The 24337-nt window shown below is 39.2% G+C and overlaps 2 protein-coding genes across 3 annotated transcripts; both read left to right on the forward strand.

The window, feature by feature from the left end:
* Positions 1-4239: 4239 nt before the first annotated feature.
* Positions 4240-11762, forward strand: ppm1na (protein phosphatase, Mg2+/Mn2+ dependent, 1Na (putative)). Its single transcript, XM_012877473.3, has 6 exons — positions 4240-4970; positions 6595-7166; positions 10440-10557; positions 10647-10761; positions 10867-10930; positions 11301-11762. The coding sequence occupies exons 1-6, from the start codon at positions 4565-4567 to the stop codon at positions 11334-11336; spliced, it is 1311 nt and encodes a 436-aa protein (XP_012732927.2). The 5' UTR covers positions 4240-4564; the 3' UTR covers positions 11337-11762.
* A 2325-nt stretch (positions 11763-14087) lies between these two features.
* Positions 14088-23603, forward strand: LOC105936548 (4F2 cell-surface antigen heavy chain). Of its 2 annotated transcripts, XM_021324000.2 has the most exons (9): positions 14088-14334; positions 16747-17126; positions 19969-20133; positions 20216-20310; positions 20379-20456; positions 20545-20600; positions 20681-20876; positions 22220-22327; positions 22562-23603. In XM_021324000.2, the coding sequence occupies exons 2-9, from the start codon at positions 16757-16759 to the stop codon at positions 22955-22957; spliced, it is 1464 nt and encodes a 487-aa protein (XP_021179675.2). In that variant the 5' UTR covers positions 14088-14334; positions 16747-16756; the 3' UTR covers positions 22958-23603. The 2 variants fall into 2 exon arrangements, with proteins under 2 accessions (XP_021179675.2, XP_012732908.2); XM_012877454.3 differs by lacking the exon at positions 14088-14334 and having other exon boundaries at positions 16648-17126.
* The last annotated feature ends 734 nt before the right edge of the window (positions 23604-24337 follow it).

Below are 24337 nucleotides of genomic sequence, written 5' to 3' on the forward strand. Positions count from 1 at the left end.
CTTGCATAACAGCTCCAGCTAAAGCATATTGAATGATGTGTGCCGATGAACCTCTATTGTCAATTCTTGCCACAGAATTTGAATCGGGCTTTTGTCTGAATCTACTGTAGCTCTGGCTGTATGTTCAGGATTGTTGCCCTGCAAGAAGGTGAACCTCTACCACAGTCTCAAGTCTTCTGCTGCTTACAAGACTTTTATTTTCAGGATTGCCCTGTACTTAGCTACGTCTATAATAATCCCGTCTAATCTGACCAGCTTCTCTGTTGCTGCTGAAGAAAAGCCTCCCAAAGGCCCTTGCAAAAGTAATCGTCTGTTTCCGATAAATAATGAAATAGTGGTGTGAGATACGTAAAACATCCTGCAACAATTTTTATCCAGATCTTCTTTACTGTCGATTATTGTTTTGGTGTTTGAGATTTGGAGTCGTATGACTGATTTTGGGTTCTGTTTAGTTTTTGTCTCATGTTCCTTTGGTATGACACGTGCAGTTGTTGTTGTTTACTTATTAAGTGAAATTGAAACTAATATATTGCATGTATTTATAAAACATCACATAAGTCACAATGCTGTTCATAGTAAATAGGGCAGATTGTCAAGCTTTCTCAATTCAAAATGTCTGGAGTAGAGTGGAGTTCCACATTACTCCAGACATTTTGAATTGAGAAAGCTTTTTGGATGGGAAGCGAAACATCTTCAAACTTCGGAAAAAAGTCCAGTTGTTTTGTTTTTTTAACTTTTTTGGAATGACCATGACCTGGATGACTGAGAATTTTCACCAGTAGTAGAGAGTACACCGTTTAGTAAACCAAAAAAATTCCAATCCTTGGGAACTGGTTGTTTGCAAAGCACTGTTTTCAAGAATATTAATGGAAGGTAAGGAGGATGGAAAAATCCAGTTGAAAAAAGGTGCAAAAACATTGTCCTTCTTTCTATGGTTTTCAAATGTGCTGTGATGGACTGGCCACGCTTTTAATCCAATGAATGCTGGGGATAGGCACCGCTTCCCCCAGAGAACCAGCATGGAAAATAGGGTATAGGCAATGGCTGACTGGATGGATAGATGAACGAATAAGTGTATAAATATGTGAGAATTATTAAGGACAAATATCTAAAAATCATTTGAAAATAGCAAACACCTGCCCTGCGACAGCCTGACGACCTGTCCAGGGTGTACCCCACCGCCCATTGACAGCTGGAGATAGGCACCCGCACCCCTCACGGCCCAAACAGGGATACGAGTGTAGCAAAATGGATAGATGGATAGCAAACACTCATCATTAACACAAATACTTTTAGAACGCTTTTTTATTGATCTACATAAATTCAAGAATGTTGTTGCTGAGCTGTAATGACAAACTGGATTGGTGTAATTACACAGTACCAATCAGGTGGAGCAGTGTCTAAACATCAAATTTCAGTCAAAGCTTTGTCTGTTCACTGAAGTTGAAAAGTCCTTCAACATTCGCATGACTTTTTAGCAACAACGTGCAAATGTGCTCACCCTGTGCGTGTTTACTCAGGGTAAGCAAACACAGATAATGAGATGACCTGAAGGCAGAGATCAAGACAAGTTAATGAAAGGTTTAGTTGTATTTATAGCTGGATGAGAACAGGGTCAGATAATGTTCTTAGCTGCACTTAACCGGGTCAGGAACTGCAAAAGAAGAAGAAATTGAATTAGTCAATTAAATCTCTCTCAGTCTGGTTTTAAACTATTTGAATTTAACTGGTTAACTAAATTGACCCACTGGTGAAATATAAATGCTAATTGTGACCTGAAGAAAATTTTCCCATGGCAAAGCATGCAGGTAGAAATATGCTTTGATGCTGATTTCTGTTCTAAAGACTTCACTGTCTTTAGAAACTATAGAACAGGGTTATATATGATTCTTCTTTTTTGGCTATTCCCTTCCAGGGGTTGCCACAAGTCTCTGTCTTAATATATCTCTATCTTTTGCATCTTCTTCTCTTACACCAACTACCTTCATCTCTTTCATACTATCCAAAAATCTGCTCTTTTGTCTTCCTCCAGCCCTCCCGACTGGCAGTTCTAGCCTTGCTTCTACTAATGTACTCACTATCCCTCCTCTGTACATATCCAAACCATCTCAGTTTGACTTCTCTGGCATTATTTCCAATACGTCTGACAGGAGCTATCCCTCTTATGTACTCGTTCCTGATTCTGTCCATCCTCATCACACCCGCAGCCTCAACATCTTCTTCGTTGCTACCCCCAGCTCTACCTAATGTCTCCTCCTCAGTGCCGCTGTCTCTAAACCATACAACATCGCTGGCCTCACCACGTCTTAAACACCTTTCCTCTGTTATCCCACAACACACCTGACACATTTATCCACCCCCTCCAACCTGCTTGGACGCCTTTCTTTATCTCTTTTCCACACTCGTCATTGCTCTAGACTGTTCACCCAAAGGACCTAAAATCCATCATCTTCTTTCTCTGTTCCGTGTAACCTTGTGGCTCTGTGTGAGTCCCTCTCATTCACACACATGTATATTGTCTTGCTATGGCTAATCATTCCTCTACTTTTCAATTTAAACCTCTATCTCTCTAGATTTCTCTCCACCTATTCACCACTCTCACAGCATAACACAATGTCATCTGCAAACACCATAATCCATGGAAATTTCTGTCTAACCTCACCACTGTCTTACCGCTCTCATACATGTCCTGCACTTCTCTATGCTACTGCAGACTTTGTCATACAATACCACAGCTCCTCTTTTGGCACCCTATCATGTGTTTTCTCTAGATCCACAAAAACACAACACAGCTCCTTCTGACCTCCTCTGTACTTCTCTGTCAACATCCTCAAAGCAAATAGGCTACTACAACCATAGTACTTTTACTTGGCATGAAACAATACTCTTGCCCACAGATGTTTACTTCTGACCACAGTCAAGCTTCACTACTCTTTCCCATTACTTCATGGTATGACTTCCTCTTTAGTTGCACATCTCTCGCTTTTGAAAATTGATACCAGCACACTTGACCATTCCTCAGGCATCTTCTTTCTCTCTAAAAACCAATTGAACAGCCTAGCTAAAAACTCTGCTGCTGTCTCTCCTAGACACTTCCATACCTCCACAGGTCAGAGCATCAGAACCAACTGTCTTTCCAATCTTCATCCGTTTCAATGCCTTCCTTACTTCAACCTTATTAATCTTTGCTACTTCCTGATCCACAAGAATCTCTCCTTCTGCTCTTTGTTGTCTCTCATTCTCCTCATTCATCAACTAAAGTACTCCTATCTTCCTATCACCAATCTGGTATGCAGATCATGTTATTGACTTGCATGGTAAATCTGGCAAGAGTTTTTTGCCAGATGCCCTTCCAGATGCAACCTTTTACATTTATCCGGGCTTGGGACAAGCACAAATAGGACACAGGACACTTTGAGGCTGCATTAACACATCATTAAAACTTAGAAAAAAACCTTCTTCACTTAGCTATAACACTTGAGATGTTCCTAGGTTGTCTACCATGGACACGAACCCCTCAAAAATACCAGCTAAGTAAAGGAGTGGCTAAAGAAAAAGTACATAAATGTTATGGAGTGGCCTTGCCAAACTCCAGAGCTCATTCCTACTGAAATCGGTTAAAGGAGCTGATGCTTTGAGTTTTGAAGTGGTACCTGAATTTGTTTATAGAGGAATAGGTCAAAGTCACTCTAGAGGTGTGAGACTCAATAAAAATAAAACTACTATAAAAATTAGAGCCTGCATTTAAACAAGAGACAATGAAATGAATCATATATCAAAAACATCATAATTACTTTCTATTTTTGTTTCTCTTTATTTAGAACATTTTATATTTTTCTGTGTAGTTCAGCTGTGAAGTTCAGAAATGATTGTTAAAAGTGTGAGCAATACCACAGTTTTTGCTGAACCACAAACCTTTTACACTCCCAACAATGTTCTAAACTTGTGTAGACGAAACATAGCATCATATTACCAGCAGCAAGATCATTATTGAATAAAATCAAAAATAAGATGAAACAGAACACTCATGGTATCTTTTTGTAGAATCTGTTAATGGGATTTGTTTGCATTGCGTAAAGTGTTCTCTTCTTAATCCATGGCATGTGTGAAGACGCGGGTTATTTGTTGTGCCTCACTGGCCAGGTGATTACCCCACAGAGTTACAGAGGAAAGAAAGAGGGGGCGGGTTGCGAGGCAGTGGGTGGAGCAAAGAAGAGGAATATCTAAACAGATTAACCAATAGATGGGTGATTGTCAGAGCAAGGTGGAGAGAGGAGTGAGAGGAAGACGAAGAGACAAAATTCTACAAGTCAGCTTTAGGATTAACAAAGAGGACTTGATTTAATTTATTAACATCCCTCCAGTTTTTTTTTGTTTTTGTTTTGTTTTTCTGTCAAATAGGACCTCACAAGACATCACCAATTGTTTACTTGGTAGGACTGGCACAGCTTTAACTGTTGCCCTGGACCTGTTGAGGAGAACGCACGGCAGGAGGAGGGGCACCAGGAGGAGACGGGCTGCCAGCAGGTCAAGCAGGAAATTTGAACAAAGGATCTACGGTGTGATGAGGACGGCCAGGCGTGCAAGCAATGTTGAGGTGCCCTCCTTCCTCCGGCAGTTGGTCAAAGAGACGGAGAAGATAGTAACGTTCTTCTTCAAAGGGGGAGCCAGGGAAAGGGGTTGTGAGGAGGAGGACAATTTAGATGAGGAAGACGCAACGCCAAGCCCGTACCTGGATCGCCCCATCTTGGAGAAACACGTTTCAGAGGGGGGGTCTCAATCAGCATTGAACTATGCTGTGGCTAGTATGCAGGGCTGGAGAGCTCAGATGGAGGACGCCCACACATGCATGCCCCAGCTGAAGGGAGACCTGGAAGAATGGGCGTACTTTGCTGTTTTTGACGGACATGCAGGCAACACAGTGGCCCAGTACTGCTCCAGAAACCTGCTGGATCACATCCTGACAACAGGTACACGACTAATATTGTTAATAATTACATTGATCTAAAACATTGAATATGGTTGAGCACTTATAAAAACGTACAGTTTACTGGTAAAGAGTGTTTTTAAGGGCTAGGAACACAACAAAACTGGCCAATTGGACCAGGATAAATGCTTAGAACAGAGTCAATGAATCTTGGAAGCATTTGAAAAATAAAATTTTGGCCTTCAATGAATGAATTATAGACTTAATCTAATACACTTGTAGAGGGGAGACAAGTCCACAGCATCACAGGTCCTCTACTCTGCCTAACAGAGGGCCAAAAGTGCTTTTCCATCAACTCTTTGTTTCATATCAGACCTACCTGAATTATTGCTGCCAGTATACTCAATCTTAGCTTTATTAGGTCAAAGGACGTAATTACTCTTAAATTATCATAAGCATTTTTTAAACATCACAAGTGGCTTCAAAACAACCAGTTGGCATGACTGTAGGTCTAAAATTAGGGGCTGCGTTCTTCTAAGCTCGTATTTGTTGGCCAATTTCGTCACAGCGAGGTAACAAAGGCTGTCCAAATTCCAAGGCTGCGTCAAATGTAGACAACAAATGCATCCGTGTGTTCCCTTGATTTAAAGGATGGGTCCTTGGTATCCTTGTTATTACACTTTCTGTGATAAAAAAATCACTTTTATGGTGTTTTGAGACTGTAACAGTGTAAACCGCAGATATCTGCTCAATTTAGGATGACATGGCTTAATTGCAAAAGTGCTCCAACGTTTCTGGAGATTTATATTCCTACTGCGCTAACGTGCAGTTAGCCTCGGCATCTTTCAGCTGACCAGGTGGTTCAGAATTGCCATATCCAGATAGAATAGCAGAGTACAGGCACCTCATTTCCTCAACCTTCCCTTATTGGTGATAGCCAATAAGGGAAGGTTAAAGTAAGACATAATTCAGTCAGGTAATATCTAACGGTTTATGCTTGGTTTATTTCAGTGTTTTGTTTGTTACTGAGTAAATTGGTTTGGCTGAGATCAAAGCTAAGCATCATAACACTTTTTTATTTAACTTTAATGTGTTATTTGAGAGAAGGAAAGTTTATTTGGAAATTAATGTTTTGTTCATCTTTAACACTTGCCTGTACAACTACTGGAGTTCCTCAAGGGTCAAGAGTCAAGAGTCTTTTACAGTCACCGCGGCAAAATTTCTCTTTGGCCACTCAAGGATTCAATAAACAGAAAAATAGAAAGCAAAAGTCTTTGTTCTATTTTTACAGATTCACAGCTCTGTGCTTCAAGCTCTCATTGTTTTTGGCCGGTAGCAGTTACGCTAACCTAAGAGCACGAGCAGCTGGTGATGTCTTGATTGTCCAATTTCAATGCTGCTCACTTCTGGTCTTCACAGCCTTCGAAGGACCCAGTCTACATAGACCACGAAGGTCGTTCAAAGCCCCTGAATTTGGACGTAGTTATTATCTAAAGGGCATTATGGAGACTTGTCGATAGCAAGACTTAATTATTTATCACACAAATTTTGCTTCCAGACAAAAAGTATCACCTTAAAAAAAAACCTGTGGGCTAGGTTTGTAGTACAATGACCAGTTGTATGCAGTGTGTACGTGTATCTGAATGCCAAAATATTGTTTTCAACAGGTGGGATCAAAGCAAACGAGGACCCAGAGCAGGTCAAAGAGGGAATCCGTGAGGGATTCCTGGACATTGACCGCCACATGCATAAAATGGCACGCCAGGACAGCTGGGACAGAAGTGGCTCAACCGCGGCAGCTGTCATGATTTCTCCACGCTATATTTACTTCATCAACTGCGGGGACTCACGCACCTTCCTCTGCCACAACGGCCAGGTGGTCTTCTACACAGAGGACCACAAGCCATTCAATCCCAGGGAAAAGGAGAGGATCCAGAACGCCGGAGGCTCTGTGACCCTCCAGCGGATTAATGGCTCGCTAGCTGTTTCCAGAGCACTGGGGGACTTTGACTTCAAGGAGGTGGACTGGAGACCACAAACAGAGCAATTGGTGTCACCAGAGCCGGAGGTGTATGAACTGGAAAGGACGCCCGAAGATGAGTTTCTTATTCTGGCATGTGATGGTGTGTGGGACGCCATCGGCAACGAGGAGCTCTGTGCATTCGTACGCAACCGTCTGCAGGTGTGCGATGACCTGAGAGACATCTGTAGCCAAGTCATTGACCTCTGCCTCTATAAGGTGAGACATAAGGCCAACTTGAATTACAGTGGAACCTAGAGATAGTCATATGACTATTTCATGTGTGATCACGATGTAGATTTGGTATTTCAGTGAGATGCTTGTGAAACGGGACACTAAGCGATAAAAGGAATACGAATCTCCAACTTTAGAAATCATCCATTGAAATAAATGGGGCAAAAGAGGTTTCAAAAACAAACAAGACCTGTGAACAAAAACCGAAGAAATAGGACCAATCAACTGGCTTGATGTCAGAATTGGCCAATTTTCCCCTGATGGGCTCTGATCAGTGATCTGTAGTTGAATTACTGAAAAGTAAAACTTTTACCACCTAACAGTCAAATTATAAAATGAAAACAGATATTGCCAATATTTTCGATCAATAAATACTTAACCAAGAGCATGTACTATGACATATTTTTCTGAGTTTAATAAAAATCAGAGCAAGGTTAGCAGCAACTGCTTTATTTTGTGTTGTATTTTAGACCACGTCCTTTATCTGTAACATGTTTTTCCTACATGTGTCATGATCCTTACAGAAAAAAACAAATCTGAAATGGTCAGGATCGACAGGCCAAACACTAAAGAAAAACTGAAATTAGGATCAGGCAAGAAAATTCTGATTGGTGTATCTATACATGAAGTATTTGTAACTCATTTAAAACAATTATGTAAATACATTTTTTGGAGGGTTCTATGGGTGTGGATGATCTTCTAAGGGCAATGATTTGGACATTTGTTTTTGTAATTTTTTTAACAAAAGTAAAGGAATAAGGTTTGCTTTTTGCCATCTCAGTACAACAATTTTGAAAGTCTTTTTTCCCCCTTATTTTGCTGATAAGCTTAAAAAGGAGCAACAAATGGCAAAATAGTAAGTGTTCAAGATTGGAAATCTAAGATCCAATCTAACCACTTTCTGACAGACTTGAGTGACTTAGTTGATTTGTCTTTTGATTTCCTTTTAATTGCATCATTAAAATGATTTGAACAATAAATGGAAAAACTAAATAAAGAACTTTCAGTTCTATATTAATATCAGTCCAACATGGTGATAAAGATAATTAAAAGAATAAAGTGTGGGTCAGTATTCTGCTCTCTCTGGCGCCACACATTGGCAGCCCATCGCTCCGTATGAGGTTAAATGCAGAGTGGACATTTCATTGGAATGTACAAGGTTTCTGTGACAAATAACAATATTATTATTATTAATATTATTATTAAACTTCCACAATACCACATCTGAGGAAGATGTGCTACTTCCAAGCATATTTGAACTCATAGCACCTCAGCAGAACTTCAGCAGACAGCCAAACCTTAACTCTGGGCTGTTAACTAGGTGCTGCAGCAGGTGGATTTATGAGCCAGTAGCCTCACATTGAGAAAAAAAGGTGCGCTAAGCAGGCTTCCAGTGACGTGCCTTATTGTTACCTAAGATGATTCTACTCCCAACAGTTTTAGAAACTGTTGATCAAAAATACCGACAAGCCCTTTGCCTGACTTATAAATAGGTGCACTGAGAGAACCTTAGATGTTAGGTTGGAGCAAGAAAGGCTGCACATGGTTGGGATTAATACGGAATGTGAGCGTGTTGACAAGAGCTTAGCTGAATAGTGGAAGACATTCCCCTTCTGAGTTTCAATCCTGCCAACAGCGGACCGCTATTTATCTCACCTAAAAAGGCTTAGTGCATCTGAAAGACTACCTGTTCCAGTACACTCTGACCCTCAGTGCTCACAGCTCTGCAGCTTTATCACAGCGGTTACGTAACTTGCTTCTTACGAATGCCACTGACTGTCGTAGTCTATTTGCATCACCAATGAGATTATGTGTTATTATTGTACAATAACGAAGCTTGGAAAGCAACACATGACAATATAGCAAATCATCTAAATAGCTCAAATCTGACTACCTACTTTTAAATAGTTATTGATCTATTCTTTTACCACATTAGCTTGGTTCATATTGGACAAAGTTGCAGAAACACGTTATAAAATTAATGTCATTAAAATCTAATACTGGAAATATTTATTTAAAAGCGTAATAAATATACTTATTAATCATTGCTAGATTTTATTTGTTGCTTTTTTAAGACTTGTAACTGTTTAATTATATTACTGTTGCTGCTGTTATTATTGTATCTGGTTTATGTTAACCTTCCCTACAAGATTAATTCTTGCGTTATTTATGTGTTCCCAAACACGCAAGAATAATGTGCAGAAAGGAGCGTGCTACACATTATAAATCTAGCTGGCCAGGTTAGGTTTAAGTGGCAACATTTTCAACCTTTTCATATATAATATTATCCCATTAGCATCTTTTATCGCTCTTTAGATCCACATTTTCTTTAATTCACGTGTCCTGTCGGGCAGTGTAGAGCAAAAGAGAGCCCAACAGATTTACTTTTACAAATAGATCATTACTGCTTTGCTATAGTGCTCCGCTTGATACTCAAGCAAAAAACTTTATTGTACATTAGTTTGGGGTTATTTCACATTCAGTGAACACAGTAACAGAAAGGTAAAAGAGAAAAAAAAGGAAGACAGAAAGCTGAGTCAAAACCTTAAAAGGGAGAGAAGGTGACAAAATAGAGTAGAGGAAAAAGAGAGTGCAGGATAACATCTTCGGAGTCGGCTTCTACACCTGCAGACAGAGATTTAGAAACAACAAAACAAACAAAAGTATCATAGGTGCAAACAACCAACGCCTATGATAAAATCACTGAAACAGACGGAAAATAAATTACAGGATTTTAAAAGATAGACAGGCAGATACTTAGTCTTACTTTATATAAACATGTAAAATGACAAATCATTTAAAAACGACAGAGAATAATTAAAATGCAAATTAAGTATACAAAATGTAATAATAAGTCAAAAATGTACATCAAAACCCAAAGTCATTGCACATTAAAAGCAGCGACAAACATTTCTTAAAGCACATTAAATAAAATTATTATCCCACAGGTATGTAGCAAAGCAAATGCCAAATAAAGAAGGTTGTTTGTCTTGTATGCGCATTAATATACTTGGACTGGTGGGTAAAATTATTACCACTGTTTATTTTATTTTTATTTTTTTTTCAAAATTAATACACACAACCTCGCCTTTTTCTTTTCTTTTTTTTTTTTTTTTTTTTTGAGGGATATGTCTCTCTCATTTCCTACAGGGGGCAAACCTTTTGGCTCAATAAACTTAAAGTTACATCTACATCATGTAAGGAGTATGCATAGTTCTGAGTTTACCTGTAGTAAAAGTCCTCTTCCTCCCTCTGCAGGGCAGCTTGGATAACATCAGCGTCATCATCGTGTGCTTCCCCGGCGCCCCCCAGGTGTCGCAGGAGGCCCTGCAGCGAGAAGCGGAGCTGGAGCAGCACATAGAAATGAAAGTGGAAGGTGATTGGCTGTGCAGAGGTTTATGCAGATTTGTATCAGAGTAATATTATCTTCCATGCATTTCTCATCTTAAATGATTTCTTCTACAGAAATCCTCCAGATGATGCGGTCCAAAGAAGAAGACCCTGACCTTCTGTATGTGATCAAATTCCTGGCTGCAGAGGAGATACCGGGGCTCCCACCAGGGGGAGGCATCACCAGCAAGTGAGTTTATGGAAATCCTGATTAATATTACATTATATGATCAGCTTTAATAGATAATAGCAAAAATGTGTGAATTGAACCATCTATCTGTGTGTGTGTGTGCAGGCGAGACTGTATCATAGCAGCTTACCAGAAACACCTCATGAACATCAGGACTCAGGAACCTATGGTGAGACATTTGATGTGTGCATTTCATTCGGTTATTGCTACTTTTTGCAACACATTTAAGGCTTTTGGTAGATATTAAGTTAAATTAAATATGTCCAGTAAAATGACAAACAGTGATAAGCAGATGGAAAAAGTGTTGCTCTTAATGAGAATTAAAAGCATTAATTAATTTCAAAATATAATATTTTGAGCCTTCACGCAGGACTAAAAGATTTGTTCTTGGATGCAGTGAATGCACTTGATTTACAAACTAAAACATGAAATATGTGGGTTTTGCGTAATGTATGAGATCCTGTTTTCAGTCAATCTATCAATCACCAAGTTACATAATTAGGATCTAGAATCGGACTAATTGTACTGTGATTTTACAGGACACTGGGGGTTCAGAGGAGGACTCAACATCATGACCACAGACAGTCAACGGCGGCTTCAAGTTTTACATTTTAGATGAGAACTAAAGGACAATTATTCCTGGGTTTGGCCTCGAGCGTTTGTTTCCTGATCAGTTAAAATGAATATATGGATTGGACACTCACTTTGCCTATTTTTGAGCTATGAAGACCGTGTTTTCCTGTATAAATCTTACATGCAAACCACCAACAGTCCGTTATTGTAACAATGATTTCCTAACTTTCAGGGTGACACTCAACAAATGGTCCTGGCAGCTCTCAAAAGTGTATGCACTCCTGTCAAAATGCCATGTTTTTTTTTTTTGTTTGTTTTTTGATCTAATGATTGATTGTCAATGATTCTTCTCTGAAGTTCATACTTCCATCAATTATATAAAAAAATCTCATTAACTACAAATAAATTCCAGCTGTCCTAAAACCATTTTCTTGACTTTTGCTTATTTGCATCTTTAAGCGAAAGCCATAATTTGCAGAGAGGTTTATTCTTTATTAAGCCTGGCACCAAACAACACCTTACAGAGAGACAGTATAATGCCCTGGGGTTGTTTTCTTTTTGAGTTTTTTTTTTTTTTTTGACAAGGTGGATAAAACTCTGAACCAATCCAAATGGTTTATCCAGTCTCACTGTCTTGTTCAACCATACACAGAAATCTGCAGATGAATAACTTGATGAGGGGAAAATGAATGTCTAGAACTAAGTCGGGCAGAAAATATTTGAAGTCATCTAAGACAATTGCAGTCTGAGTTTAACCTAATGTAAAGAGGGCCCTCACAAATATTTATTAAAGAACAATCCTATGTCCCTTTTGGCAACAACACCTATGTTGTATCAACAGCAACCTTTGCATGGAGCTGTTTCTGTTTTTTTCTTAGGAGAATATCCAATAAAGTGTAACCATGCAATTCCTGTGAAGACAGACACTGGCGATTATTCTGTTTAAACTAGAAGAACCTAGTGTACATTACCCTAGATGACTCTGCGATAGGGTATGCAAACTGTCCATATGAAGAGCAAAATTACATTTTTAAGCAAAAAACTACAAAACAGAAATACATTTTCTTATTTAAAACTGCTTTTGTCACTCATCAGTGAAATTCTTTTAGATCGTCTCTGGAAATGCTTGATGTTTAAAGGAACGGAGGTAAATGGATAACAAGGAGACGTTAAAGACATATTAACCACGTGAGGAAACGAAAAGTAACAGATGGAGACACGGGAGGAGAAGATGAGCCTTACAGAGAATGAAACGGTTCTTACCAGGAATTGCCACCTTTGGAGCAGGTCACATTGTATGCCATGAGCTATTTCTGTTTTGTGTAAACATGTCCATAACAGACATACACAACCTTACAGAGGACTTTCAGCCATACAAGTTCTACCACAAACAGTACTACAGAGAAGTACGAAGGTACACCACTTAAACTTTCTGCAGCGATATGTTTGTTAAATTTAAACCTGAATAATTTAATTAGGCCTTTATTTATGCCGAGTCAGTGGTAAATCTTTGCCTAAGGGTGGTGTTTGATATTGCACACTACTCATTAAAACGTAGATTATTTATATATATATATATATATATATATATATATATATATATATATATAAAATACTATCCATCCATTGTCTATAGCCGCTTGCCCTTGCAGGGTCGCAGGCTGGTGCCATTGTGGAAGCTGTGGGGTACATCGCAGGGCAACAAAGAAAGACACAGGACCGACAACCATGAACATACACACACAGCGAAGGGCAGTTGGAGTTAGATTAACGCGCTACTTTCTGTTGTCATGAATTAGCTTTTGGGCTAATTCTGTCCAGATGTTTGAACACCTTTCCTGGAAGTATTTGTGGTGTTTGTCAAATTGATTGCTTTCCTGACATGGACCCTGCTCCAAAAGAGCGGCCTACCTCCTTTTTTAATTATTATTTCATTTGCTTCATTCATTATAAAACCAGATTTTGGGTTATGTTTGGCATAAGTTTGATAGAAAGCTTAAGATTGTGAAGGTAGTTCTTCTTGTTAATTATTCCCTCCACTTTTTACAATTGACCAGGACAGCATTCAGGGGACAAAAACAGTCCCACATCATGATTCTGCCACCACCATGGGGGACAGATTGCTTAATATTCTGAAGTTTTAAAGCCTCACATGGAATCCTTCTTACAACCTTCTCAACACTGTGGCCAAGCAGCTCCATCTTTGTCATGTCTGACCTCAAGATTTTCTGCAGAAAGTACAGAAAACGATCATTGGATTTTTTGCAAAGCCTTGACCTCTAACATAAAATCTATGGAGATTTATGAAGAGCCAAGAATAGTGGTCAAAGATTCAGCTAGAAGTATGCAAGGATGTAAATAGTTAAAGAGTGTGGCTGATGTTTAACATGCTAAGAGACTTGCTGTACAAATAGAGCCTGTATGAATGATTGTGTGTACATAACCGTGTGTGGATTAGGGAACATACACAATAAATGCAAACTTATGCAAGCATGATCATTTCATCAGGAAAAAGAACTGTTCAAGTAAATTTATCAGGAGTCCAAAACCAGAATGAAATTCATGCCCAGGATGAACTTAAACTTGCAACCACTAAAGAGTAACTATGCAAAACTGCCAGAAATACAAAGTTGAAACTGAAAGCCTGATGAGATAGAAAACCTGTGTTAAATATACAATTTGTTTTCTCAGTTTACTGCCAGAATACATCCCGGGCCCATTCAAAGCCATCTTCAGCCCATGATGGTCTCAGGGAGTTATGTTTAGAAGTCATGGGGTCTTCAGAATGTGTTGCTGTGGTGTAGGGAGGCTCTGCACCTCTGTATTAATTAACTGAGCTGGGCTTGTATTTGACAGACCCTCCTCTTGCCTTGCAAAGTCCTGACAAGCCAGATCATAAAAGTATTAAACTTGAGGTTCTGATAAGCTGGAAACACTGGTGGAAAAAAGTAAGCAAGAAGGCAAAGAAAGGGCTGGGACCTTTTTGAAGGAAAAGAAAACGTGAGTATTAGCTGAGTATTTAATTTTAAGACAGGCAGCTCTTGTTCATGTTGGGGCACACCAAAAAAAAAGGTCATATTTTTGAGCCTGAACCTGCCAGGAGTGTCAAGTTTGAGATTAAATCTCTCCTCTGCTGAACTGTGAAGCTGTTTTGAAATGTATCAGACTGACTAAAACCAGCCATTGCTCTCATGTCATGACTGCAAATATCATCAATATATCAATTTTTCTTATCAGGAAAGGGATTTAAAGAAAAATTCAATCATTTTTCACCTTGCCAAGAAAGATGCACCCTAATACATTGATAGCAATCACAGAGACTTACAAACAGCAATAATTCAGTTTCTCCATCTTTCCTCTGTGAAAATAATCAAATTGCACTCCCCTATAAATGTTTATATTTAAAACAATATAACATATTCATATTAATAGATTTTGTTAGTTGTTTGTCAACTACTTCTAAAGTACCAGTCTGTTTTTCCACTAAAAAATAGAAAATGTAGTAGTAGTAGTAGGCTCTAAGTTCAAACAGAAGTCAGTAACTTCTTTTATATTATTTTATCCATCCACCCATTTTCCGACACGCTTATCCCTGCTGGGGTCGCGAGGGGTGCTGGTGCCTATCTCCAGCCATCAGTGGACAGATTGCCAGTCTATCGCAGGGCAACACAGGTACAAACAGGACAAACAACCATTCTCGCACTAAGGAGAATTTAGAGAGGCCAATTAACCTGGCAGTCATGGACTGTGGGAGGAAGCCGGAGTACCCCGAAAGAACCCACACATGCACAGGGAGAACATGCAAACTCCATGAAGAAACACTATTTTCTTTTTAGATTGAGATAAAACCTTGAATGCTGTGCAATGCTTGACACAAAGTTGGAAAGATTAAGAAAAACAAAAGGAAGAGCATGCAAAACTATATAAGTTGATTTTTTAATTAATTTATTTTACAACACGGAACTGTCCCTGGGAGGTGGAATGTTTCAAAACTTCATTAGATAGAAATGTAGGCACAAAATAGCAACGGGTCACGAAAACTTGCTGCAATAATGACTACTTATCAAATATTACAATTAAATTTCAGAGTATTACACCATATCACACACAACATATTTTTTTGTAAAAACAAACAAACAAAAAAACTTATTGCTAAAAAATGCGCAAATCTTATTTCAGAGGGTTACACAGCAGAATAAAATATGACTGTGAATTAGAAAACTGAGCTAGGGCAGTGAGTCTAACCTAAATCTGCAAAATCTCTGCTTTGCCTCTTTAGAAACTATTTCTTTAGATTTTGCTGAAATTTATTTATCAAATTTTTAAATATTGTCAAATAGTCTAGTTAACCCCGCTAAAGCTTAATTTCAGTTTCCGGATTTGATTTATTGTAATCAGAGCTTGTGCCCCTATCTCTACCACAACTTTTTCCTTCCACTCAACTTTCCAATTCCGTGCTTGGAAGCAGCACTCTATGAGCATCCTGCTTCTTTAGCGATGGCCTTGTTTGGCCATCTCTCCTTGCGGAGTGTGGTAGTAACAATTAGGTAGACAACTGTGAAGAAAACAGTCCTTCCCATGATTAGGTGCTACTACACAACATAGCTGACAAGTCGGAGAGTCGGGAAGATTTTAGAAGCATACTAGAACGCATCTTTTCAATGCAGCTTTTAGTTGTAGGCTAATAGTTATCCAGTATTCTTTTATATTTAAATTCCATTTATCAGCAATTTCAGAATATAATTTTTCTAGCTATTTATGTTATAGTGTTGTTAATATTTCAGTTATTAGCAGTTTCAGCAAAATTTTAGTTGGTATTGCTATTATTGTAGATTTTTTTCACAAATACCTTGCTCTTTATATAATTTATATTGTCTATATTTATGTCTTTTTATTTTTATTTCACAGTATTGTATTTCTAGTTTTGTGCTCTATGAATAAACTTGTAAAGGTTGGTTAATTTCTTTAATTAAAAATCCTTTTTGAAATGTGTCTTATAGAAAAGTTTAAATAACCGTACGCCATAATTATTAAACTTAACAGAAATAAAGGCTTAAAAATAAACCACGTGTAATGAATGCATTCACCAATTGGATTAAGTGTTTTATGATGTTTATCAGTTAACAAGCTCATTTGGTTCTAGGGACATAGACTTTGTTGTTGTCTTGAAAGCGTGAAATGTGAGAGGAAAACGGCACTTGCACTGTTTTCCCAGAACTGGCCTGTGAGTCACATGACCAGCAGGAAGACGCAAGGACTAAATGAATTGATTAAATCAGCTGCGTAAAGCAGGTGGGCGCAGATCAGGTCAGAGTCCCAGGCGCACGGAGGTTTTAGGTGAACCGGAGACAGGCGGCCTCTGATCACATTTTGTCATTTTTCTCCTGTTACCTGTGTGTCTCCGACCCGCAGCTGGGGCCAGATGCCACTGAACGCAGGAGCAGAAGCCGGTTACGGCAGCGTGGCGGGGGCCGGCGGGCTGCCAGAGGGCGAGGGCGCCTCGGAGACCGCGCCTCTGCTCGCCCCGGAGCCGGTCTACCAGTGGCAGCCAATGAACAGGCAGCAGCTGCAGGCCGCCGCGGGGGGTTCGGGCTGGAGGGCGGTACGCTGTTACCTGGTGGTGCTCTTCTGGCTCGCCTGGATGGCCATGCTCGCCGTGGCTGTCGCCATCGTCGTCATCAGCCCGAAGCCGGTTCCGACGTCGCTGAAGTGGTGGCAGAAGTGTCTGTTCTATCAGATCCAGCCGGACCTGCGCTCGGACGCGCAGGCCGAAGGGTCAGAGAGCATCAACGGTAAGAACGAAGCGAAAGGAGTCACAGAAAATGTGAAATTTAGAAAATGTGTGTTTAAAATCCAAAATTGTACCATCAAGAGTTCTGGGGAGATAAACAAGCTGCAGTTGTTCACATGGTAAAACAATATGTGGGAGCTCATTTCAAACGGAATTGTTTGGTCAGTTATGGTAAACTGAAATTATTATTTATATATATATATATATATATATATATATATATATATATATATATATATATATATATATATATATATATATATATATATATATAAAATTATTCATTATTATTTTTTTATTAATCTATCCTAAAACGTAGCCATCCCCTTTTGTAACGTTTTATTTAACGATGAGGAAAGAAGTTTGCAATGTAGTGCATCGTGTTGACGTTTAGCAATTTAAAAAGTATAAAATATAACTACAAAAATTACTAATCAGTATGTCTGAAAAAACATCCGAAGTGGAGATGTCTCAGCAAAAAACAAATGCTGCCCATCATCGAACCCTCATTAAAGGTAAAGTGGGTTATTATTATTATTATTATTATTATTATTGATGAAAGGTCGGTAAGGAACCCTCAAGTTCCCTTTTGAATAACTGCATGAACAAGACCATCCTACTTGCTCCTCTGCTCCTCAGGAGGATTGTGTGAAAGAATCTCCCTAATCCACTCTGGTTGTATTTCTTTCTTCTGAGGCCTCCTCATTCTCATAAACTTGTAAAGGTGCGTTCACATCGAACGCGAATGTGGCAGATTTACAACAGATTTACGTGATATCCCTATGTGCAGGTGCAACAGAGGAGCGATGTGACGCTAAGCGACGCCACAGAGGCTATTCTAGCAACGCAGAATGTTATTCAACATGGAATAAAAGCTGATAGTGGTGGTCTGTGGTCGGCCTGAGTTGTGTGACTCAACCAATTACTACCGAGACCAGTCCAGAATGGACCAAGGCTGGAGAAAAGTGAGAAGACTGGAGTGGCAGGGAAGTGAAAGCGTCACTAGATGGCGCCATTGTACTGCTATATTTCTGGCTTGTTGCCTGCCATCCGAACTGTCGGCGATAATGTTAGGCGAGCAACAGCACGCAAAAGAGGCGCCATTCGGTGTGAACGCACCTTAAGAGAGTTTGCTTTTTGCAATTATCAGCCATTTTCAAAGTACATGGTGAGAGCAGTGAAGCTACAATGAACGGTTAACACCGAAGCTAATGAGTTATATATACACTGGGGCTCAATCCAAATACCCTTATATAGTAAGAACTCTTTAGCCAAAGCGGAAGTGCAGGCAGTAAGAAAGGAGGTAGGAAAAGTAACCTGTATGCTCCCTCCCGCGGCTAGTTTTGCCTAGGAACCCCGTGACAACCTTTCCTGTAAGGAAAGGTTGTCACGGGGTTCTAATCACAACTGATGCGTTCTAACCACAACTGGAGTGTTTATCAAAGAACCTTTGCTGGCAGTTGACAGTCTTAAAAAAATAATTAAGTTATAGCAATGTTTGTGGGTCACAACTTTTCACAGGTTTCAATGCATGTTGAGGGACATTAGCTAATCCATTACAGATTGCATATACTGTAATTGTCTGGATTTCTACTAACATAGACAAAATGTTGGTGTCATTAGAAGGTCTTATATTGCACTGTAAAATTATATTGTTTTAGATTGAGAACTCTCTGAAAACCTTGCTTATATATCTTAATGGATCTTAGCATCAGGAAATCCACTCCAATCGCTTTTGTTGTTAATGCAGGCAGATGCCTGTTGATCCATATTCAACTCAAACCCAGGATTTTATTGGATGCACCTTGCTTCCCTCTAGTGGTCGCAGTGTGAACGACATCGTTGCAATTTTGCAATAAGTCGTTTCTAAATTAATGACGAACAGAGGATGGATGTACAGAAACCTTTTGTAAGTTAACTTCAAACACCGTTCGGCATTAACAGCGCCAATAAAATATTCTACATAAGAGAAGATGACTTATCTCTAATTATGCCTAACCTTTCTAACCCTACTTTAAATTCAAATCTATTTTATGTTCCATGTTAAAATTATCAATTTAAAATTTTTGATTTGACTGGGGAGAATTTTTTTTTATATTTTTCTATTTATTTTTTATTTATTTAGCTGTAACTAAATTCGGATAAGGGATATATAAATGTAAGGCTGTTTGTGCAGAAAATGAAGCTTAAGTGTGGAACTGGATGGTGAAGCAAATCTACAACTGAATGGCATAAAAATGCAGGAGTTGGGGTGAAACGGGGCATATTGCATAAAGGATCATACCAAAATGGGAGAAATGTTGGAGCAGGTAAATGGGAGCTCTGTAAAAATGACTGAGAACTAACACAATGTTGGGAAAAAGGGGTCAAAGTTCCTACACAGTGATACGAGAGAGGGTGCGATAAGGTCTATACAAAGGATGATTACTTCAAGATACTGCTAAATGTGGAGCTTCCTTCCACCACTTAAGCATTTTAGATTTAGTTTGGCAAATACTGGCTAATGTATTGCTGTTCCAACTAATTAAGGAACGTTAAAATACCAAATTATTTTTGTCAAATACATGAAACCTTTGAAGTTAAAGTTTGTCATTTTTAAGTGTACAAGTTGCTTTCTCTGCTGTATAATGGATAAGATGACATATAGGACTATTTTTTTGACTGAGGTGCCACTTCTACCAATGTCTCATTGTGCCAAGCAAACATATGTTTTGCATTGCACAATATACACTTTAAGAGTTTATTGAGATAGAAAAATAGTTGAAAGTGAAGAAATACAGTAAGTTACCATAGCAGCAGTTATGTTCTGGTTATACATTAGTATCTCTTTATTTTCTTTGAAGCGGCGTGTGAGCGCCTCCCCTACCTCCGGTCTTTGGGAGTAGGAGCCCTAATCCTGCAGGGCGTGTTTCATAAAAAGCCATCACCGGCGAACCTCACGGAGCCCATTGAAAGCCTGGAAACAAAGACTCGGATACAACATCTGCTTGCAGAGAGCAACAAATCAGGTAAGGGGGGAAGTTTTTTTTTTTTTTTTTAGCTTTTCTGGATCTGGAGTTTCCCTGCATTAACAAGAATTTGGTGTTTCAGATCTGAAAGTGGTGTTGGACATATGTGAAGTGAATCTGCTGGGACATCAGGAGACCGTCGGATACGGAAACACAACATCTAACCGCTCAGCTACTGTACGGGTAAAACTAACGCTCATAAAACAGCTTGTGACATCAAAATGCTGAAATTGTGTTTTCCCCAGGATGTACTGAGGCTCTGGTTGGAGCGAGGTGTGTCAGGATTTGTCATCTGTGATACTGATCCAGCATATTCAGTGGAGGTAAATGTGCAAGTTTATTCATTTATTTCTTTATTATTGGTACAATGGCAATTTTACCAAATTCATGTTTCCCTCTTAAAAATTTTAGACTCTTCTAGAGTGGAGAGGAGTATTTGAAGAATTCAGCAGTCGACAGGATGAAAGGTGCAATTTATTTTCCAAGTGCAGTTTTTTTTTTTTATACGTAAACCGTATTAATTCGAAAGTCCCATGTTTTCCTGCAGGATTTTGGTGGTAAAACAAACATCAGATGTTCTACGTCCACTGAATGTCTCAACTCAAAGCAACATCACGCTGATAAATGTGGTCCTGAAGTCCATCTTGCCAAAGTCGCAGCAGCCGCTGTCTGCTGAGGAAGTAGCTGAAGCCATAGAGACGCAGCTGCAAACGAGACCGGACGACACGTGGACCAGCTGGACTGTAAGACGATTTTGTTTAATATTATTTTGTGTATTTGGGTGAGCGGTTTCCAAATCCAGTCTATAAGAGCTGCTGTTCTGAAACTTTTAGATGTATCCTGATTCTATCACACCTGACATCTAAAAGTTGCTGGGCAATGGCTTCCAAAGGCTGGAGTTGATGTCCCTTGTTTTGTTTGTTTCCTTAAGTGTATGTAGTGATTTTTTTTTTTTTTTTTTAATAAAACTTAAATATTTTTTTTTTACTTGTTTGATGCTTTGATATTTTATAGCAGCAGCAGACTTGTGAAACACCGCCCTAATGCCATCTCACTGAGGATCACAATTTGCATGGGTTATTCTAATGAAATGCAGTTGAACAGGGCACATGTATTGGTAGGCCTCCAGCACATTGCTCTTTCAACTTTAGCTGGGAAGCTGCAGCTGTCAGCCAAACATCCATTGTTTGGCCGATAGCGGATAATTGCGTAGGAACTGATAAAACAAAGGACAATTCAAATAAACCCAGTCAAAATCCTCCATTAAGTATGGCGGTGAAGGGTCAGTGATTTGAGCTTAATTTGTCGTCAAATGATCTATGCCCCTGGCCAGTCACTAAGTTGGCCGTTAACTCCTCATATTAAAATGTTCTTTAGACAAACGTCAGACCATTTGTGCAATAGCTGTAGCTTGACTTAACCTGGAATGTCTACAAGATAATTTTTCTGTCAGCTGATCTGCGACAGAGTTGCAAAAATGTTATCAACTGTAAACAAAACGTCTAAAGAAATCAATTGAACAAAATTTTCAAATGCGATTTTAGGCTATCAAAACGGATGTCAAATTAAATATCTCACTGTCGATATCTGGAGTTTCTTAAACATGTCTGGCCTCTTTTTAGACTGAAATGTAAACATCTAGTCGGTAGCTATCCAATGACAAAATGTTTAACGCACAAAGATGATATTGCAGCGTTTAAGGATGCCTGCTAAGTTGCAGATGTACGGTGAAAATGGTTTAAAGTATCTCCCAGTGCCTGCAGACTTATCCTTTTCATTTCAGATGCTTTGATACTTTTAAGTCAGTTTGGAGAGCTGCTGCCTTCCCCTGGTCTAAATGTTAGGCTGTCACATTAACTTCATATCAGGCCCTATACGAGTTATAGGTTGGTTTAGATCTTGATTTAAACATCATTTGAGAAAATTCCCCTTTTTTAAGATTGAAATTTTAGTTACCGTTTATGAAGAGTAAAACTATAATCTCTTTAAAATGGCTGTAAAATGTTCTGCTTGGAAAACTGAGATTCCCAGGTCATTTTCATGTTGGTGTTGACTGGATTTTAGTAACCTTCAGGAATGCCTGCAGGTTGGAGGTGAAGTATCGGGCGAGCTGAAGAGGATACTCCTGGTTCTGATGATGACTCTGCCAGGATCACCTGCTTTCACGTATAAGGAACAGATCGACCAAACTTGGGTAAAATCTTTTGAGTCCAGGAGTTATCAGTACTGAATTTAAAACACAATAAGGCTCATGTAAGGAGGTGAACTGTTAATATCCCTCAGAGCAATATCGAGTGGAAATGTGTCCAGCTTTCAGAAGTCTTCACAATCCTATCCTCACCGTTTTTCTACCAGTCATGTAAATCTGTATATGATATTTTCTCTTTTTGTATACATTTTCCATGTTTCTCCACTATTCCACCTTCAGGATGAGAAGACGAAGCACCCTGAAGTGGCCCTCTTCTCCACCCTCAGCCACTCCAAATCCAGAGAACAAGCCCTCCTTTACGGCAGCCTGACATTTCTCCCCTTCAATACCACATACAACTTTTCCTCGAGCTTGTTGTCCAACTCCTCGGTTTCCTCTCCTCCCATGCTGGGCTTCCTGCGCTCCTGGGGTTGCGCGCAGTTCCTCGTTCTGCTCAACGTGTGGCCCCAGCCCCTCTCTCTGGACCCGGCCTGGGCTCCCAGCCTGCCTGAAACGGGGGTGTATGTGGCCAGCACGGGGATGGACCACATGGGCTCGACGTCTCTGTACTCAGTCAGACTGCAGCCCTACGAAGCCGTCGTGATCAAGCTGTTCAGGCCAGGAGGCTACTCGTAGAGCTTCAGCTGTGTTAAGATTTAATTATAAGGATAAGTTGTGATGGAGAAATGGTAAATGTTTTTTAAACTTCTGGCACATGCGCTGGAAATGCCTGCTAGATTTGAGCGTCTAGTTTTCTGTTTACCTCCTTAAAGCTTATCTGTTAATGATCTGTTCACGGAAAATGTTTTGGTAAGCTCAAAAAAGACATCTGAATGTTGCTGTCTGAATCTAGCGGTGCAGATATGTTTTGCATTTCTGTAGATGTTGAAAGATGATTTCTAAAACTTCAGATCAGTCGAATTTAGAACAAAGCCTGTGTATATGAAAACATTGTGATGTTTGAAGATTTACAGTTTACATTTTTTTTAAGACTGAGCTCTTGTTGTCCAAGACTGGTGCTATCAACTATAAAAAGATCATGTTGGACTAAAAACCGAACATATGTGAATAAACATGGAGGCAGCAGAAACGGTGTTAATCATACATAACTCCTATATCACTTGAAATATTGTTGAATATTTTCCCTTGGCAGTAGTTTAGAAGTTCTCTCTCAGCTTATTCTCGTCACATCCTTGTTAAAAAGCTGAAGGGTTACTGCGTCAAACCTTCATTTGATGTTTGGTTCCTCAATTAAAATCTTGCCACGGATGGTTTTTGGTGATTTGTCAACTTTTTTGTCCCTATCCACTATCTCTGGAAAGCAAAAATACAGTACCTTGTGAACATATTTAGTAAGACTTTATTTGAGGGTGTGTGCATAAGACTGACATAACACCTGTCATGAGCATGGAGTCATTATGAATGTTAACGTTAAGTGTCATTGGGTAAATTATGACACTTTTAATGCAATGTTGACATTGTTTTCAATGTAAATGGGTTAGTTGTCTGTTATGACAACTTACCCATTAACCAAGAAATTATAACCCATCATAGGTGTGTCATAACAGGTGTAATTCTATTAAGTTATTTAGATCTGTCTTTTTTATGTTGTGAATGGAAAGCGGTGGGATGAGGTGGGTTTGAAGAAGGGGGGAAAAAATGCTCGAAGTATTGAGCAAAACAAAAGGTATCTATTGTTGATTGGTTTAAAGAGCATTTACAGGCTTTTATCAGTGTAATAACACTTTGACTCTTATGACAAGTCTAAATTGTAACTAATGTAAAGGAAGATAACTGTATGAGCTGTTGTAACAATGACTGTTAAAGCGTTTGTCAGTATAATATCACTTAATGACATCTTTGCAATTAGTTCTACTTGTTCCACGTGACTTGAGGTAAAGGGGAAATCACAATTAAAATGGACTCCAGACAGTCAAAGTTCAGACCAATCACATATGAAAGTGAAATGAAATGTTAACCCATCTAAATAACTTTCTTGGTGAATGTCAAGCATTC

The sequence above is a fragment of the Fundulus heteroclitus genome, chromosome 18 (assembly GCF_011125445.2).
Source record: "Fundulus heteroclitus isolate FHET01 chromosome 18, MU-UCD_Fhet_4.1, whole genome shotgun sequence".
Lineage (NCBI taxonomy): Eukaryota > Metazoa > Chordata > Actinopteri > Cyprinodontiformes > Fundulidae > Fundulus > Fundulus heteroclitus.